Below are 18,857 nucleotides of genomic sequence, written 5' to 3'. Positions count from 1 at the left end.
CACTCCTGTTAGCCAGGGCTCCCTGACTGGACCAGATTAACAGCCCCAATCAGGGAACTCCAACTCTATGAGGTCCATATGGCTGACCTTGTTATGATCATTACAAAAGCTATATTGGAGGAATTTGCAGGTCGATAATTAACCTGTTCAGCTGTATAATAAACGCACCTTCTGCAGTCTCAGGTTCAGGAGTGGAATTCAAACCTGGTGCGTCACAGTCAGAGGTAGGAATGCCATTTACTGTGTCAAAAGGTCTCCTTATATTCTAAACTTAAACAAAAGTAATTACAAAGATATGAAGATGGAATTGACTAAAGTGAACTGGGAAACAGATTAAACGGTAAATGGTAGTGATGCAGCAGCAAACATTGAACAAGGTATTTCAACATTATTAATAAAGGTTCATTCCACTGAGAAAATGAAAAGGACACTCTGAGATGAATGAATAATCTATAGTCAATCAACAATGTTACAGATTGAATCAAGTCTTTAAAAAAAGGTCATACAATTTTGCAATGGTTAGTGGTAGTGAACATTTAAGAAGCAAAAGAATATTTAAAACAAGTGAAAATACATCATGACAGTAAACAGGCAAAATAGACAGGAAAAATGTTGACGAGCAAACTAAAAGGAAGAGAGTAGCTAAATTAAGCGTTTTTTTAGTGAATGAGATTAGGATTTAAGAAGGGATGCAAGCAGATACTTTAAACAAGCAAATTAAAAGGATCCCATTAACGCAGAAATGTTCGGGAGAAAGGAAGGGAAAAACATAAAAATATCATCACAAGAAATAAAGGACTAGGCTGAAAGCTAACACGTTCCATAGATCTGGCAGCCTGCAACTTAGAGTCATAGAGACAGAAACAGACCGTTCGGTCCAACCAGTCCATGCCGAACATAATCCCAAACTAAACCTAGTCCCACCTGCCTGCTCCTGGCCCATATACCTCCAAACTTTTTCTATACATGTACTTATCCAAATGTCTCTTAAATGTTGTAATTGTACCCACATCTACCACTTCCTCGGGAAGTTCATTCCACACATGACCCACCCTCTTGTGTAAAAAATTGTTGCTCATGTCGTTTTCAAATCTCTCTGCTCTCACCTTAAAAATGTGCCCCTTAGTCTCGAAATCCCCCATCCTTGAGAAAAGACAACTACCATTAACTCTATCTATATCTCTTACTATTTTATAAACTTTTGTCAGGTCGCCTCTCAACCTCCTACACTCCAGTGAAAATGTCCCAGCCTATCCAGTCTTTCTTTATAACTCAAATTTTCCATACCCGGCAACATCTTGGTAAATCGCTTCTGAACCCCCTCTAGCTTAATAATATCCTTCCCATAACTGGGGGATCAGAACTGCACACAGTATTCCAGAAGAGGTCTCTCCTGTGCAACCTTAACATAATGTCCCAACTCTCTATTCAAAGAATTTAGCAATGAAGGCAAGTGTGTCAAACTCCTTTTTAACCAACCTGTCTATATGTGAGGCAAACTTCAACGAATTATTTACCTGAGCCCCTTAATAGAAGTGGCTGCAGAGGCAATAAATGTAATGATTTTAATCTTTCAAAACTAGTGGGGTGCCACAGAGTTTGATCCTCAGGCCCCAACTATTTCCAATCTGCATTAACGACTCAGACACAGGGATACAACGTACTAGACCCACATTTGCATGAGACACTAAAGTCAGTGAGAAAATAAGTTGCAATGAAGAAATGAGAAAATTTACAAATGGATATGGATAGGTTAGGTGAATGGGCCACAACTTAGCAGATGAAGTTTAATGTGAGGGCAACAGAAAGACATCTTATTATCGAAATGGAGAGAAAGTTCAGAGTGCTTCAGAGTTTAGGTGGCCTCATGTATGAATGGTAGAAAATTAGTATGCAGGTCCAGCAAGTAATAAATAATTCTGGCAATGCCAGAAACCATTATTATGATTGCAGTGGCATAGAACATTAAGAAATCCATGACAAAACCAAGTTATATCTGCCCGATTGTATGAATGGGAATGCATGTTTGATATTTTTGTTAGAGTTCTTTGAGGGTGCAACATTGGATAGCATGCAATCAGTAGATGTAGTGCATATGGATTTAAAATTCATTCACAGGATGAGGGTATCACTGGCTAAGCATTTATTTCCCGTCCCTAATTACCCAGAGGACAGCTAAGAGTCAACCACATTAACAAAAGCCATTCAATAAAGTCCCACATAGAAGATTACTGGACACGATGAAAGCCTGTGGTTGTTTTAGCATGGACAAAGGAATGGCTAACCAACCGAAAATAACAAACTGGAAGCAATGGGTCATTTGTAGGGTGGCAAACTATAAAGTGTGAAATGCTAAAGGGACCCCCTGACCTATTGCCTCAACTATTTACCATCTACATTAATGACTTGGATGACCAGAGCAACTCTAATACAGCCAAATGTTGCTGATAATATAATAAAGAGGCAAATGCAGAGTAGGTCCGAGTCAACAAAGGGATGGTGATAAGTTACATAAATGAGCAAAATGAAATTGCAGCTGGGATCTAAGGTAGGAAAATGTGAGGTTATTCACTTCGACAGCAAGAGTAAAATCAGCATATTATTTAAATGGAGAGAGACTGCAGAATACTAGGGTTCATGTCCTTACACATGAATTGCAAAAGGTTAGCATTCAGGTGCAGTGCGTGTTGTTGGAGCTGCCCCCCCATCCAGGCAAATGGGAAGTTTTCCACCACACTCCTAAATTGGTGTCTGGTAGATGGTGGACAAGCTTTGGGGTGTCAGGAGGTGAGTACACATAACAGTCACAGAGATGTACAGCACGGAAACAAACCCTTTCATCCAAACAATCCACACTGACCAGATATCCTAAATTAATCCAGTGATTCCTGTCCTCTGACCTGCACTTGTAGTCAGTGTTGTTGAAATGGCTGATCCAGTTCAGTTTCTAGTCAATGGTAATCCCCAGGATGCTGATGGACGAGGAGGTTTCAGTGCTGGCGATGCCAATGAATGTTAGAGGGGTGATGCTTAGATGCTCTCTTGCTGGAAATGATCATTGCCTGGCACTTATGTGGTGCAAATGTTAATTGACACTGTCAGCCTAAGGTTGGATGCTACCCTGGGCTCACTGTGTTTGGACAGACTGTTGCTGCATCTGAGGAAAGTGCTGAACATTGTCCAATCAATGTTATGTTATGGCTGCAAAAATTATAAATATACACAGGGGCTTATATGTCGTACAACGCAAACAGAGGCAACAATATACACAGAGGTTACTCTTCTCTAGGATATACACTATCGTTTTCTCTTAATGTGCAACATGTTTGTTCCCCCCTATAATGTAAAAAAAGGCTGTTATTCTCCAATCACATGCAGATGCATATTTCCTACTGTATGTAGGCTACATGTCCTGTAATATGTACCACTACTTGTATTCCTAATAAGGTACACATAGCCTTTTCTTCAGAAGTAGATGCTACTGCTGCCATTTGGCCCCTCTATACTGTTCTGCTATTCAGTCAGAGTTCAACTGATCACAATTTCACCTTCCTGCCTTGCTCCCAAAACCGACAAGTCTCATCCTTGGATTAATATAAATTCCAAATATTTGGGGGAGCCCTCTAGGATAGAAAGACTTACAACCCTCTGAACAAAGGAAATTCCCCTCGCTGTAGTGTGAAATTGTTGACCCCCACCTAACAGTGACTCTGACTCCCAAGGCAGGAGCAATAGTCTCTCAACATCCACAAGTCCCTCAGAATCATATATATTACAAAAGGATCACCTTTCAACTCTAAACTCTCCAGAGGCCGGTGCTCCCCATTTATACATAGAATACATACTGAAAATTTTATTTTATTTTTGTGGGATGTAGGCAATGACTGAGCCATCATTTATTGCCCCTGGAGAAAGTGATGGTGGGCTGCCTTCTTGAACAGGATTAAGGAATGCTGACAATGCAAGGAACCAATATTAAGATTGCCTCCTGCCCATAGTGTCTGTGCCGGTCATCAAGCATCCCCATAGAAACCTGCAGTGTAGGAGTAGGCCATTCGGCACATCGAGGTCACCAACCCTCCAAACAGCATCCCACCCAGACCCAACATTATCCCAGTAACACTACATTTTCCCATGGCTAACCCACCGAGCCTGCACATCCCTGGGCATTATGGGCGATTTAGTATGGTCAATCCACCCCAACCTGCACATCCCTGGGCATTATGGGCGATTTAGTATGGTCAATCCACCCTAACCTGCACATTCCTGGGCATTATGGGCGATTTAGTATGGTCAATCCACCCTAACCTGCACATCCCTGGGCATTATGGGCGATTTAGTATGGTCAATCCACCCTAACCTGCACATTCCTGGGCAACCTACAGTGCCGTTTGAGGGGGGATTAGTTCCAGGATTTTGACCCAATGACGGTGAATGGATGGAGGTGTATTTCCAACCCAGAATGGCTTGTGGTTGAGGTCAGGGCTTCTCTGTTTTGTGCACAGGGATAGCTCAGGATAAACATAGCAGTTATTTCATAGAATATAATCACAGGCTGTTCTATTTGTGGATGCTCTGCAGGGATTCATGGATGACCACAGTGGCTGTGATTGTGAAGCTTAAGGTGAGTGCAAGGGCTTGGGGTAGGGGAGGGATAATCAGATGGCACAGTGTGATCCCAGGAGTGAGACAGCACTAAAACCCAAAAATACTGCGGATGCTGTAAGTCAGAAACAAAAACAGATGTTGCTGGAAAAGCTCAGCAGGATCACCTTTCAACTCTAAACCTCCAGAGGCCGGTGCTCACCATTTATACATAGAATACACACTGAAAATTTTAGAGAAATCAAAATTAATGTTTGGGGCTGAGTGACCCTTCCTCAGAATGTCCTGAGGGTCAATGGACCTGAGACGTTAACTCTGATTTCTCTTTACAGGTGCTGCCAGACCTGCTGAGCTTATCCAGCAACTTCTGTTTTTGTTGCAAGACAGCACTGATGCTGCAGCACCAGGTCACAAGCCAAGCAGTGCTCTGTTCCCTGAATAACTCCCACCCACACATTATCATCCAGAATAATTTATTTTCCAAGGCTGAACAAGGCAATGGAGGAGGCTGGGAGCAGAAGTTGTTTCTGGATTCACGTGGCCAGTGATGTTGTCATTTTACAAATTGTTGTATTTGCAGGGGAGGAGGAGGAGGAGAGAGAGAGAAAGAATTTCTGCACTGGATTCTGCACCGACCAGAAAGAAACTTGCTTAAATGAGGGTTAGATTGACAATATAATGGGAAAACTCAAGGGAGACAGAGATTTTCTTGTGAACCCACTTAAAGATTTACATTTACAAAACACTATTCAGGACCTCACGGTGTTTCAAAGTCCCAATTAATTGCTTTCAAAATGACGTAAATGATGCACAGCAAGCTCCCACAAACATAGAATCCCGACAGCATGTAGCAGGCCATTCAGCCCGTCAGGCTCACACCAGCCCTCTGAAGGGCATCCCACCACCGTAACCCTGCATTCCCCACGGCCACCTAGCCTGCACATCCTCCCATGGCCAACCCACCCGAACCTGCGCATCTTTGGATTGTGGGGGGAAAACAGAGCACCCGGAGGAAACCCACGCAGACACGGGGAAAATGCGCAAACTCCACATAGACAGTCGCCTGAGGAGGGAATTACCACCCTGCCCCCGTAAGCAGCAAAGTTAAAACATCCAGATGATTTTCTTCCTAAATGACGTTGGTTTTGGCCATGAATATTGGCCAGAACATTAAAGAGACCTCTTCTGCTTCAGCTACATATTGCATCAGTTTTGGAGTTAGATCCAGTCGATTATGTGAATCAATGACCAAATCTCACTCAAATCGAGCCCTTGGGTCTATGTTCAATTTGTTACTACAGCAGATCAGAGGCGAGCTGTAACAAACCATTCTGATAACAAACTCCCTCCCTGCGTTCACCTGCAATGATCAAGTGCCCATGATCCAGGAATGAATGCCTCCCCCGTTCTAATGAAGGTGTGAGTTCGGGTTCAGTGGAGAGTTTCTGGATCATGATGTTCCTGGTTCAAGGCCCAATCTAACCGCTCAAAACTGCAACCTGTGCCAGTGCTGCACTCCCTCAGGTGCCATCTCCTACACAAGACACTAACCAGAGCCCGACTGCTCTCTCACACATCCTGTTACATGGCCTTGAAGACATAGAAACTCAGCAAGTATGTGCAGCAGTAGGCTATTCAGCCCTTCAACTGTACCACCATTCAATATGATCAGGGCTGATCATGCAATCTCAGTATCCCATTCCCGCTTTCACCCCATCCCCCTTGATCCCTTTCACTGAAGGGCCATGTCCAGCTCCCTCCTGAATTTCTCTAATGAACTGGCCCCAACAGCTTCCTGTGGGAGAGAATTCCACAGGTTCACAAGTCTCTGAGTGAAGAAATTCTTCCTCATCTCAGTCCTGAATAGCTTACCCCTTATTCTTAGACTGTGACTCCCTAGTTCTGGTCTTCCCCAACATCAGGAACATTCTTTCCGCATCTCTGAAGAGAACTATCCCTCCTCTCACTGGCCCAGAGTCCTTCCCACTATTTATCCCTCCGTCAGGGGTCACCGGAAAGCAAGAGAATCCAGTCGGTGGCACGGGTGGGATCTTGCTGTGCCTCAGAAAGTACTTCGCTATTCCGTGAACCCCTTTGGGACTTTCAGCAATTGCCCTTTGCCCAAGTCCTATTTCAAAGGAGGAGTCGTACTGGTTTCTGGTGCTTCAAGTTTAACCCTCTGTGTCCCAGTACAGAAGCTGGCTTCTCAACCTCTGCTTTATTCTCTCCCCAAGACTTTGAGGTCTCTCTCTTCCTTCAGATAGCAATGAAGCAGACCATCAGGAGAGGGAGTAACAATCAAACTAACAGTATGACAAATCACAAACCCACAGTGAGTAAGGCAACTGTGGGGTAGGTGTGATTACACATTACGAGTTTGTGGACTGAGTGAGGCCCAGTGAATGCTGCTATCTCTATAAATACAAACTGTATCCATCCCAATCCAGGCCAGGACATTGTTCAGAATCAGTGGTACAGGCATCCCTTACAAATCCGGATCTTTAAATATGTTCAAACTAACTGTTCGGGCCTTGGCATTAATCTCATTTCTTACTGCTTAATTACAGATAATATACAGCCCACAAACAGACCCCATGTCAGTGTTTATGTCTCACACCAGCCTCCTCCCAAACTAATGCAGCTCACCCCATTAAAATATCTGATACTTATTTCTAGAAATAGATCTTTCTCCCTTGTGCGTTTATCCTGCTGAAGGAATCTCCGTTCTACACCTCAACGAGTTCCACATTAGATTCATAGAATTTTAACAGCATCCAAGATGGGCCTCTTGCCCATTGTGTCTGTGCTGGTCATCAAGCATCCTCATAGAACCCTGCAGGGTAGGAGTAGGCCATTCAGCACATCGAGTCCCCATCGACCCTCTAAACAGCATCTCACCAGACCCAACATTATCTCAGTAACACTACATTTTCCCATGGCTAACCCACCAAGCCTGCACATCCCTGGTCATGATGGGCGATTTAGTATGGCCAATCCACCCCAACCTGCACATCCCTGGGCACTATGGGCGAATTAGTGTGGCCAAACCACCCTAACCTGCAAATCCCTGGGCACTATGGGCGATTTAGTATGGCCAATCCACCCTAACCTGCACATCCCTGGGCACTATGAGCGATTTAGTATGGCCAATCCACCCTATCCTGCACATCCCTGGGCACTATGAGCAATTTAGTATGGCCAATCCACCCTATCCTGCACATTGCTAGGCACTATGAGCGATTTAGTATGGCCAATCCACCCTAACCTGCACATTGCTAGGCACTATGAGCGATTTAGTATGGCCAATCCACCCTATCCTGCACATCCCTGGGCACTATGGGTGATTTAGTATGGCCAATCCACCCTAACCTGCACATTGCTAGGCACTATGGGCAATTTAGTATGGCCAATCCACCCTATCCTGCACATCCCTGGGCACTATGAGCGATTTAGCATGGCCAATCCACCCTAACTTGCACATTGCTGTGTACTATGAGCGATTTAGTATGGCTAATCCACCCTAACCTGCACATATTCAGGCAAGCATCCATCTATTTTATCCCATTTTCCACCATTTGGCCCATTGCCTGACATGCTATGGCATCTCAGGTATTTATCTAAATCCTTTCTTAATGTTTTGAGAGTTTCACCTTCTAACACTCTTTTTGGTAATCAGTTCCAGATATCCATCACCCTCTGAATGAAAAAACCATTTCCTCAAATCCTTACTAAACCTCCTACTCTTTACCTTAAAACCCTTGGTTATGACCCATCTATTTATGGGTAAAGTCTCTCCCTATCTACTCTGTCCATGTCCCTCAAAGGTTTGTTACCTCAATCACAGTTCCCTTCAGCCTTCTCTGCTCTAAGGAAAGCAACCCAGCCTATCAAGAAACAAAAACAGTAGTTGCTGGAGAAACTCAGCATATCTGGCAGTGTCTGTGGAGAGAAAGCAGAGTTAACATTTCAGGTCTAGTGACCTTCCTTCAAAAATACTGTTCCACTCTGAAGAAGGGTCACTGGACCCGAAACATTAACGCTGCTTTCTCTCCACATGTGCTGCCAGACCTGCTGAGTTTCTCCAGCAACTTCTGGTTTTGTTTCTGATTTATAGCATCTGCAGTTCTGTTTTTTTATTTGCCCAGAGTATGTAGTCTCTCTACATTAGTGAATTGTTCCAATCCAGGGAACATTTTGGCAAATCCCCTCTGAACCCTCTCCAGTACAATCACATCCTTCCTATAGTGAGGCGACCAGAACTGTACACTGTGGTCTAACTAATGTCATAAACTCCACTCTCACCATTCTTTGGGTAAAGAAGGTTCTCCTGAATTCCTTTATAACTATAGCACTTCCACCCCAGTCCAAACATTTTCTCCATGTCCCACCTCATTAGGCAGAGGAGGATGGATGAATCTTTAGAATTCTCTGCCCTAGGGCTCATTGTTGAATACATGAAGGCACAAGCAAAGAAATCAAAGGTCATCTGGAGTGGACGGGAATTTGAAACACCAACAGATCGACCGTGATAGTATTGAGTGACAGAACTGGTTTGAAGGGCAGAGTGGCCTCCACCTGCTCCGATTTTCCAACCCAGAGTTTTGCAAACTTTTTAGCCCCTCTGTGACCCCACTCTGAGGGTCTAACAATGTCACAGCCCCCCTTGTGAGGGACTGAGAGGACATCAGTATACAGCTGATAAACTCAGTCAGAATCCCACAGGCCCTAAAACGCGAGCGTGCAAGCCCACTCTGCGAAGTGGTCTTCTAACCTCTCCATCCCTCTCATGATTTTTAGATGGGACTTGAATCTTGATCACCTATCTCAGAGGCATGGACACTACCACTGCACCACAGGAATCTTCCTCTCTCAAGATTTTAAAGACCTCTATCAGTCGGCTCATGATTGGTACTTAAATTGGGTTTAATATTGACTTAACCCTTTGTGTTAAACCTGTGTAGAGAGAGAGGTCAACAAGGTGCCCATTGGGACCGTGACTAAAGTTCAATGAATGAGATGTCTCATTTCACGCTGCCTTGGGGAATGGTTGCAGATCTCTTTCCCTCTCTCTCTGCATTACTGGTTTGTGGAGTTTGGAAACCTGCTACCCTTTTCCGTTCACTCCAGCTCCGAAAACTGCTTGCGCTGTGATTATTAATCGGTAGAAATGCTACCGCTGCTAAATTCTTGCCGCAGCCTCTAATTCTGCAACAGCGCAGTCCTGACCCCTGCCGGCCCGCGCTGGAATTTAAATGCGTCTTTTGTCCCTTAAAACAATCTCTACATCTGCAATTGCAGGTCTATTTTGCTCTCTGTATCCTTTTATAACATTATTTTTTTTGACCCAGCTCAGATTTTTGCTCCTTCCTTTGTTTTAGCCTTCTTCTGTTATTGTTCATCTCTCCCAGCCCCCTTTCAATTCATTTATACATCTCTATTTCCTATATTTATCTAATTTATCTCCTTTGCCACTTTGAATCCATCCCTTTTACTCTATTGGATTGCATATTTTAATGCTTCACATCTCTCTAATTGAAAAGGGGAAAAGTTTCAGTTCAACCTTCTAATTCCTATCTGGTCTTCTCAGAACATGCAATCTCTCTCTCAGAACATGATCTCTCTCTCTCTCAGAACATGCAATCTCTCTCAGAACATGATCTCTCTCTCTCTCTCTCAGAACATGCAATCTCTCTATCAGAACGTTAAATCTCTCTCTCAGAACATGCAATCTCTCTCAGAACATGATCTCTCTCTCTCAGAACATGCAATCTCTCTATCAGAACATTAAATCTCTCTCTCAGAACATGATCTCTCTCTCTCTCTCAGAACATGCAATCTCTCTATCAGAACATTAAATCTCTCTCTCAGAACATGATCTATCTCTCTCTCAGAACATGCAATTTCTCTCTCTCTCTCTAAGAACATGTATTCTCTCTCTGAGAACATGATCTCTCACTCTCTCTCGGAACATGCAATCTCTCTCAAACCATAACCTCGCCTTCAGAACATGCAATTTCCTCTCTTTGACAAACCATGCCATCTCTCTCTCAATGCATCTCTCTTTCTCTCGCTTATTCAAAATGTTCTGACTCCGTTTTCTCTCTCAAATCCCTATTCGCAATTTCCTCTCATCTTCCCCCTTCCACTCAAAACCAGTGCCTTGAAGCAAAGGGCCTGACATTCATTATTTTTTTCAGAAACACAGACTGTGAATCAACTCAATTTAAGGGGGGAGTGGGGATTAGGGAATATTATAGCACACACACACACAAGCATTACCCGTGCAGCTTTGGATGAGTAGGGGTCCTCGAAAAGAGCCCAGACCTTGGGCTGGAGTTTCTTCCACCAGCCCAGTTTCCTGTTCGAGTCCTCCTGCAAGCACAGTCTCTTGAGATCTCCGTCTTCCTCATCGTCAGGTTCCGGGGTCTCGAAGCTGTCCAGTGCCTCCTCCGCGTCTCGGTGCTGCCTGTAGTTCATCCAGCAGCATGCCTCCACATCCGTCTCATCAATTCCCCAGAAGGCCAACTCTTCCTCAAACAGAGGGCCACACACATCCGCCGGGCAATGTAGCTTGCCCGTCCTGTAATAATTCAGCACATAGGCGAACACCGAGGGGTGACGGTCAAAAAAGAACTCGTCCGTCTTGGGATTATAGTCAAAGTTGCTAAAAGCGTCCGGCTCTGTTAACCAAGAGAGCCTGGTCCCAGGTAAAGTCTTCAGGGTGCTTCTGTAAGTTTCATGCCTGATACCTCCAACATTGATGACAATCTTGTCGCTTTCCTCGTTCGTGCCCATCTCTGCTTTCAAACATGACTTGGAAGGAGGTTTATTCCCTGACTTTCTCCCACGAAAAGACGACACGCAAACTGAACTGATCATATGGGAAGGATTTTTGCCTGGGTGACAGATTTTTTTTCTCTTCTTCAAAAGCACGTGTTCGCTCTTCAAATCAGGCTGCAGCTGGAGTCAGGTGTCTCTCGTCATTGCTTTCTCTCCCTCTCTCTCTCTCTCCTCCACTCTCCTTTTCTCTTTCCTTCTCTCACTTCTGTTGAGACGAAGGTTGTAGATGGGAAAAGGAGTCGGTGCTGCAGCCCGAGGTTTGAAACCAAGAGGGAAGAGAGAGAGAGAGAGAGAGAGAGGAGGAAACGGAATTTCTGTTCCCCCCCCTCCCACAAAAAAAAGATGCCCAATTGATTTCCAAAGCAAACAAAGTTTCTGTCAACCTTCTCTCCTCTTTGGAAACCTGCAACAAACAAACACGGGATTGAAAGGTGAATTTAGTTTCAAGTGTTTGTGAAACATTTATTGCAAACTGTATTTTCACTAGGGGGTAAACCCCTTAAGTATGTCATACAGATAAAGACAAGGTGGGCCATTAAGTGCATTCACTGGGACAGGTAAGAGGCTGCAAAGATTTTTATTCTTAGAAGTAATGTTTTGATGTAAGCAATTAACTAGGAACTGGAGGAATCGAGGGTCTCACCTCGCCTTACTGAAGAAATAAGAGATTTTTTTAAAGTCTTTGTATGTTTTTGTCTCTATATATTATCCAGGAAAAGATGGACTGGAAGCAAGAATAGAATTTCATATTGCGCTATTTCCCACGTCAGCATCTGAAATCTGCAAAGCTAGTAGAGGATACAGCATTGCAGCAAAACAAAACTCTCAAATGTTTGAATTTTTGCACTTAGGTTCTAACGATTCAGTCCTGTGAACTTAGTATTAGTTAGATTGATTGGAATATTTCATAAAGGGTTGCACATCTTTTTTTTTTAGTTTTTAGACATGCAAGCATGTTTTTAAAATATCCACAGATTTTTAAAACCTTTTTTAACTACCAGAATGCATTGAGCTGAACTGTTTTTTTTTAAAAAAATAATAATTTAGCCAGAATTTTGTGTAAAATAGACTTGGACCATTTAGTGGAACAGACTCTGTATGGTACATATTTTGGGAATTTTAAACAGGAGTAGATAATATTTGAGGGAAGCTTTCAGTCTTGGGACGTGGGCATTGGAGCATATATTTATTATATTGAGATTTTCTCTCTCCCTTCAAATTCAATGGAAATTTGAATTGTTTTTTAAGAAATGGTATCAGCAGTTTCTCATGTACAGTCAGTGAGCTGCCTGCTTGCAGTGAAATCTACTGGAGTGAGAGCCTCTGTGTCTAAATGCTTGTGAAATTCAGTGTTAGTGTGAGATTTATTTCACTAAAGAGTATGATCTGTGTCTGAATGTGTCAGTGTTAATTTTATGTGCGCGTGTAAAAATGTGGATCTTAATTGAATTCAAGAGCAGTGAAGTAAGGAAGAGAATTTGAGAGGTTGAGGGCACCAATTTAAGGCTGAGATGAGGAGGAATATTTTGTCTCAGAGGGTTTGAGTCTTTGGAACTCCTTGTCACAGAGAGCTGTGGAGGCAGAGGCCTCTTATATATTTAAGGCTGAGACAGATTCTTAATCAGTCAGGGAATCAAGGGTTACAAGGGAAAGGGCAGGAAAGTGGACGTGAGGAATGTCGGATCAGCCAAGATCCTTTTGCGTAGCAGAGTCGGCCTGAGGGACTGAACAGCCTACCCATGTTCCAATACTGTATGGTTTTATGGTCTCTTGTGAGCCTGTCAGAATGTGGCACATAGGAGAGTGCGACTGTGAGTGAATGGATTAGATTTCAGGTGCATAAGTGTGCATCTGTACAAACCTAGCTATCGGCATTTCCCTCTGACTGTCTTGGAAGCATGTATGCCTGTGAATGTTGCTTGTGTCAATGTGTATATCTGTCTGCGTCTGAGCCTATATGTGCGTTTGAAGATGTGTGAAACAGTATGAAACACTACCTAGCAGTGTGTTGTCCCTGAGTATATCGGTTTGGTGCATGTGCTTCTGCAAATAAGTGTGTGTGTGTGTGTGTGTGTGTGTGTGTGTGTGTGTGTGTGTGTGTGTGTGTGTGTGTGTGTGTGTGTGTGGAGGAGTGTGTGTGACTGTCCATCTGTGTATGAGTGCGCGTGTGTGTCTTAGAACAATTGTGAATAAATAGTGGTGTTTAACTCTTTGCATATCTGTGTGTGCATAAGTAGCTGTATGAATATGTACATTTGTATTATGAGGAGAGTTTATACAGTTAAGGCTTATTTTCTCTCAAATTTAGAAGGTTAAGGGTTGATCTGATCAAAATCTTCAAGATATTAACAGGAAAAGACAGGGTAGATAAACTATTTTCACTGGTTGGGGATTCTACACCTGGGAGCTGAGAATTAGGGTTAGACAATTAAGGAGAGATGTTAGGAAGCACTTCCATACAAAGGGTAGTTTGGAATTATCTTCCACAAATGGCAGCAGACACAGGATCAGATGTTAATTTTAACAGATAAATTTGTTAAGCAAAGATATTAAGAGATACAGACCAAAGGCAGGTATAGTTAGGCCACAGATCAACTTATTGAATGGCAGAACAGGCTTGAGAGGTTGAATGGCCCACTCCTGTTCCTGTGTTCCCATCCATATCTGTATGTACCAGGGATGTATGCATCTATATGTTTCTGAACATATATTTCTATAGCTATGTCTCATTCTGTCTAGCTGCTTGTTAGGATGTAAGTGGTTAACTCAGAGGTAATTAATTAAATATGAAACAACAGATAATTGGACTAGCAATCCAGAACCCCAGGCCAATGTTCTGAAAACATGGGTTCAAATCCTATCAGGGCAACTCATGAAATTTGAATTCAATTTAAAAATCCAGAATAAAAAGTTAGCCTGTATGGCAGCCATATTTTACTGTCATTATAAATGATTCAGTTGAAGGAGAAAAATCTCCCGTCCTTAGTCTGGTCTGGCCTACACGTGACTCCAGACCCACAGCAATGTGTTTAGTTCCTATAAAAGCAAAATACTGTAGATGCTGGAATTCTGAAACCAACATAGAAATTGCTGGAGAAACTCAGCAGGTCTGACAGCATTTGTGGAGACCGAAACAGAGTTAACTTTTTGGATCCGGTATGATGCTTCTTCAGAACTCAAGTTCAGTACCCAGGAAGGGACACTGGTCTCAAAACATTAACTCTGATTCTCTCACCACAGATGCTGCCAGACCTGCTGAATTTCTCCAGCCAGACCTGCTGAGTTTGTCCAGCACTTTCTAATCCTAATCCCAAGAATGAATTTCACAAAGTGGGACGGAGCACAGTTGGCTGCTGCTGAGGAATGTCTAAATCAGTCCTGTACAATAACACACTTGGATAAGGAAGATCTACTGATCAGGGATGCCACCAAGTTATAGGGACAGTGTGTCTGCCCAATCCATGCCAACCCTTCACTACAGGAGTGTACACCAGGCAGACAAAGAACAGTTCAGAAATTACAGCAACCATTTCACTGCACAGTTAATGTTTCTATTAGTCAAAGAAGGAAATCAAGGCCAAACCTGGTGAAGCTAAAACAAAGGGCTAGGATAACTGGACTGGAATACACAGACAAAATTCAGTCTCTGTGTTAAAGACACACATTCCTCCCTCATTTTGATGTCTCTATTCTCTATTTGTGAGGATGCTGGTTAACTCAGATGGCTTTATAACTGGTTAGTGACTGTAACAGTTTGAGTTCAATTCCTGTACCAGCTGAGGTTACCGTGAAGGGCTCTCCTCCTCAACCTCACCCTTACGGCAAGGTATCACTCAGATTATAGCACCACCAGTCATCTCTCTGTAATGAGAGAGCAGCCCTATTTTCTGACAACTTGACCTTTAATTATATTCTAGTGTTTACATTTATAATAGAAATGGCACTTCTAGTGGTGGGAAGTTGTAACTACAGTGTGCACCATGATTACATAGGACTGTTTCATTATAAACTTGGGCTTGTGAATTTACAAACAGGAGGAGCTAGCAGGGTGGCTGGCACACATTCAATGCAATGTTGTGGCGTGACACCCTTGAAAACAAGGTCATATTTGACCCTAAGGTCAAGTGGAGGTGAAGGCTGGGGAAGATTTAGACAATGGGGGTCTAGATTAGAGTGATGCTGGAAAAGCACAGCAGGTCAGGCAGCACCCGAGGAGCAGGAAAATCAATGTTTCCGGCAAAAGCCATCCCTATTTTAACTGCATGCATACTGTTCTTTTATCTGTATTGTGTATATTTACATATTATTCATTTTGACATTACAAATGTCCTTGTGTATATTTATAATGTATATTTTCTATGTAAACTTGTCACACAGTAATTATACCCTCCCATCAGTGTGCTGCTGTGATGGCTGGGTGTAATATTGTGACCATTTTGTTTGGGCCATTTCCATGATAATAGGTAACAAAAGAATTTGTAAAAGTCGAAGAGAGGCAGGTGCAGAATGACTTCAGTTGATATAAAATTTTGTATCCGAGATGGGTGGTGGGGGCTCTTGTGACAGAGTGGTAATGTCCCTATCTCTGAGGAAGGCAAAGCAGTCCTGGTTCAAGTTCCACTTGCTGATGTGGAATAAGGCTAGCAAGAACAGTCTCCAACTAGAGAGAAATTCCTTCTCATAAATCTTGCTCAATGTTAATTTAACTCCAGTGCACAGTCAATCAATGATCAAACTCAATCTAATCTATGAAGCACAGGTCTAAGAATATAAATTATAGGGGCTTGAAGACATAAACTGCTTGTGTAAATGTTGCTGCCTTGGTTTAGATGTTTTTAACCCCTTCCTTGAGATTGACTCTTTATCATTTAATTTCCTATATCCAATTAGGAAGTCAGAAACCATCCCATATGAAAGGAATTCACAGCAGCAGAGACAGGTGGACAGAAAGAGGTGTGGGTTCACAGAGAGGCAAAGATAGAGACAAATGTCACAGCAAAAGAAACTAGACCATGGGGCAGACGGGGAGACACAGTCTCTCATACAATGGGTACTCTCTATGTAAACTGGTCACGCTGTAGTTACGCCCTCCCACCCATGGCGGTGTTGCAGTTCCCTCACTGAATAGGGGTGCAGACTGGAGGGGGGAAATGAATTGATAAATGAGGCAGTCACACAGAAGCACAGACTGCCGCCTAAAAAGATGACAGACAGATAGATGTAACTAGTGATGATGGAGAGTCAGCCAAACCAGTTGCACAGTGCAATCGCTTTGCTGCTCACTGAGTGTCGCTAAATGCATTCGCTTCAAGTGAAACCCCTGTGAATTTTGCAAAAAGCTAGTCAGCCAATTACAGGGAGCAGGGAACCTAGCGTTTGGTCCTTTTTTTGGCAACGGATGTTACATACGGTCACATTAAAAGACGGGATGCAGTGAGGGAGGGGAGGGTGGTGGTCTTTAGAGACGGTGCCTTGTAGAAACCTCCCCTCCCAAGTCTGCAAATACATTGACAAGATTTGGTGTTTGTGTGTGTGTGTGTATTTTTCTCTTCAAACGAGTAGCCATTCGGTAAACCTCCCCTCGGTACAATAACCGAATGGAAGCAATGTCTCCCTAACAGCAGATTTTTTTTTCAGAAAAGGGTTGAAACTGTGGCAGTGAAAGGGAGGTGATGGGGTTGGGGGGGGGGGGGGGTGGGGGGTGCAATATCCTGTTTATAACTGTGCAAAAGGAAACTGTCACCCGCAATTTTAATGGCACCGATCGATGAGCGTTGCTAAAGAACGCAGTATCAATGGACCAGATGCCTCACTGACTTGATGCAATTTTGCTTGCAATGGGCTAAATCCCAAACATTACAAACAAATCCCGCGTCCAGCCCAGTTATATAATATTTTATCCCAACATTTAATTGGTTTTTTTTCTCTCTTGCATTTGCTCCCTTGCCCGCGGCGGGGTTTAGACCCAGTTACAAAATTGCTATTTTTTTTTATTTTAAGAGCTACATCAAGGGTTCTGTAACATGGAAAGTACGAAAGGAAGCGATACTCACTTCACTGCAAGATCCCAGTCAAAATATTGCTCCCTTGGTCTGTTGCAATCGCCAGTTCCACCGGAAAGTGACAAAAAAGATTTTCCTCGCTTCTCTGTGTCACACACTCTCTTACACACACACACATACAAACACTCTCACTGACGCGCACTCACATAGGACTTAAAATGCCCAAGAAATAATTTCATATTCCCCTTTTTTTATCTAGACATGAAGGTACACATTTGCCCTTGAACTCTCGCCGGCTGTTCTCTTTTTTTAGATGTATCTTTAACACACAGCCATACCCACTCAAATATACTTTTTTTCCCTTCCCTTTCTGACTCACAGTGAGAGTGCTACACACTGTTCTGGTGTCTGGGGCTGCTCTCTCGCTTTTTTCCTCATTCTGCGGCAGAGGTTTGTTCATGACGTAACTCGGCACAGTTTACCAGCCTCAGAGATGGATTTTTGCTCCTGGAACAGGTTGCTTCTGTTTTATCAATAAGAGCTCTCCCTCTCTATAACCGTGCATCTACTTTTTTGTTGTTGTTGTTGTTAAAGGATCTGCAGACTCCCCTTTTCATTTCTGTGTGTGTGTGTTGTTTTAATTGAAAAACTCCTCCACAAAGCAATGCAGTTTGTCCACAGTGGGGTGTAAGGAGAGGGTTGATTTAACCACATGGGCACCTGATTTACAGAGAGACCAGGGTCCACCTTAGAGACTTCATTCAGACTCAAAAACAGAAATTGCTCAGCGGGTCTGGCAGTCATCTGTGGAGGGAAATCAGAGTTAACGTTTCGGGTCAAGTGACCCTTCCTCACCCCCTTCATTCAGACTCCCCAGTGCGTTCACTGATCCGGCTATTGTGGTGCTAGAGACGGGAGGGTTAATTTTAAACATTTGCATGTTAAAATTCATACGATGAAAATCAATAATTCAGGTGAATACATGTGCTCTCTCTGTCACATCACTCAAACGCCTTGTTTTATTGCAGATTCATTAGCCTCAGTCGTTCCTATTAGACCAGAAGAAATTAGAACAGGAGGAGGCTATTCAGCCCCTGCACCTGTTCCATTCAACAGGATCATAGCTAATCTGACATTTCTCCCTTTCCCCATAATCCTTGATTCCCTGGCAGATCATGAATCTATCGCTGTCAGCCTTAAATATACACAAGAAGAGGAAAGGGTTTCAAGGGATAGGGACCAAATGGGACTGGGTCAGATTGGGATGTTTAGTTGGCATGGATGATTCAGACCAAAGGGTCTGTTTCTGTGCTGTATGAATCTGTCTGTAATCTGTGACTCTGCCCCCCCCCACCCCCCGATCTCTCTGTGGTAAGGAGTTCCAAAGACTAACAATCCTCTGAGAGATGA

General features: G+C 43.3%; 1 protein-coding gene across 2 annotated transcripts in view; it reads right to left on the bottom strand.

Moving 5' to 3' along the window:
- The window catches only part of LOC122542133 (potassium voltage-gated channel subfamily C member 1-like), a 75,746-nt gene extending 57,529 nt beyond the window's left edge, over positions 1-18,217 (bottom strand). The window contains exons 1-2 of one of the 2 annotated variants that reach the window (XM_043679534.1): positions 17,499-18,217; positions 10,885-11,848 (exon numbers count right to left, since the gene is read on the bottom strand). In XM_043679534.1, the coding sequence (XP_043535469.1) occupies positions 10,885-11,484 (600 nt within the window). In that variant the 5' untranslated portion in view covers positions 11,485-11,848; positions 17,499-18,217. The remainder of the gene's footprint in view (positions 1-10,884; positions 11,849-17,498) is intronic. The other variant, XM_043679535.1, reaches the window with a different exon arrangement.
- Between the last annotated feature and the right edge of the window lie 640 nt (positions 18,218-18,857).

This window comes from Chiloscyllium plagiosum, chromosome 39 (genome assembly GCF_004010195.1).
Source record: "Chiloscyllium plagiosum isolate BGI_BamShark_2017 chromosome 39, ASM401019v2, whole genome shotgun sequence".
Lineage (NCBI taxonomy): Eukaryota > Metazoa > Chordata > Chondrichthyes > Orectolobiformes > Hemiscylliidae > Chiloscyllium > Chiloscyllium plagiosum.
This window is presented reverse-complemented; position numbering and strand designations above follow the sequence as displayed.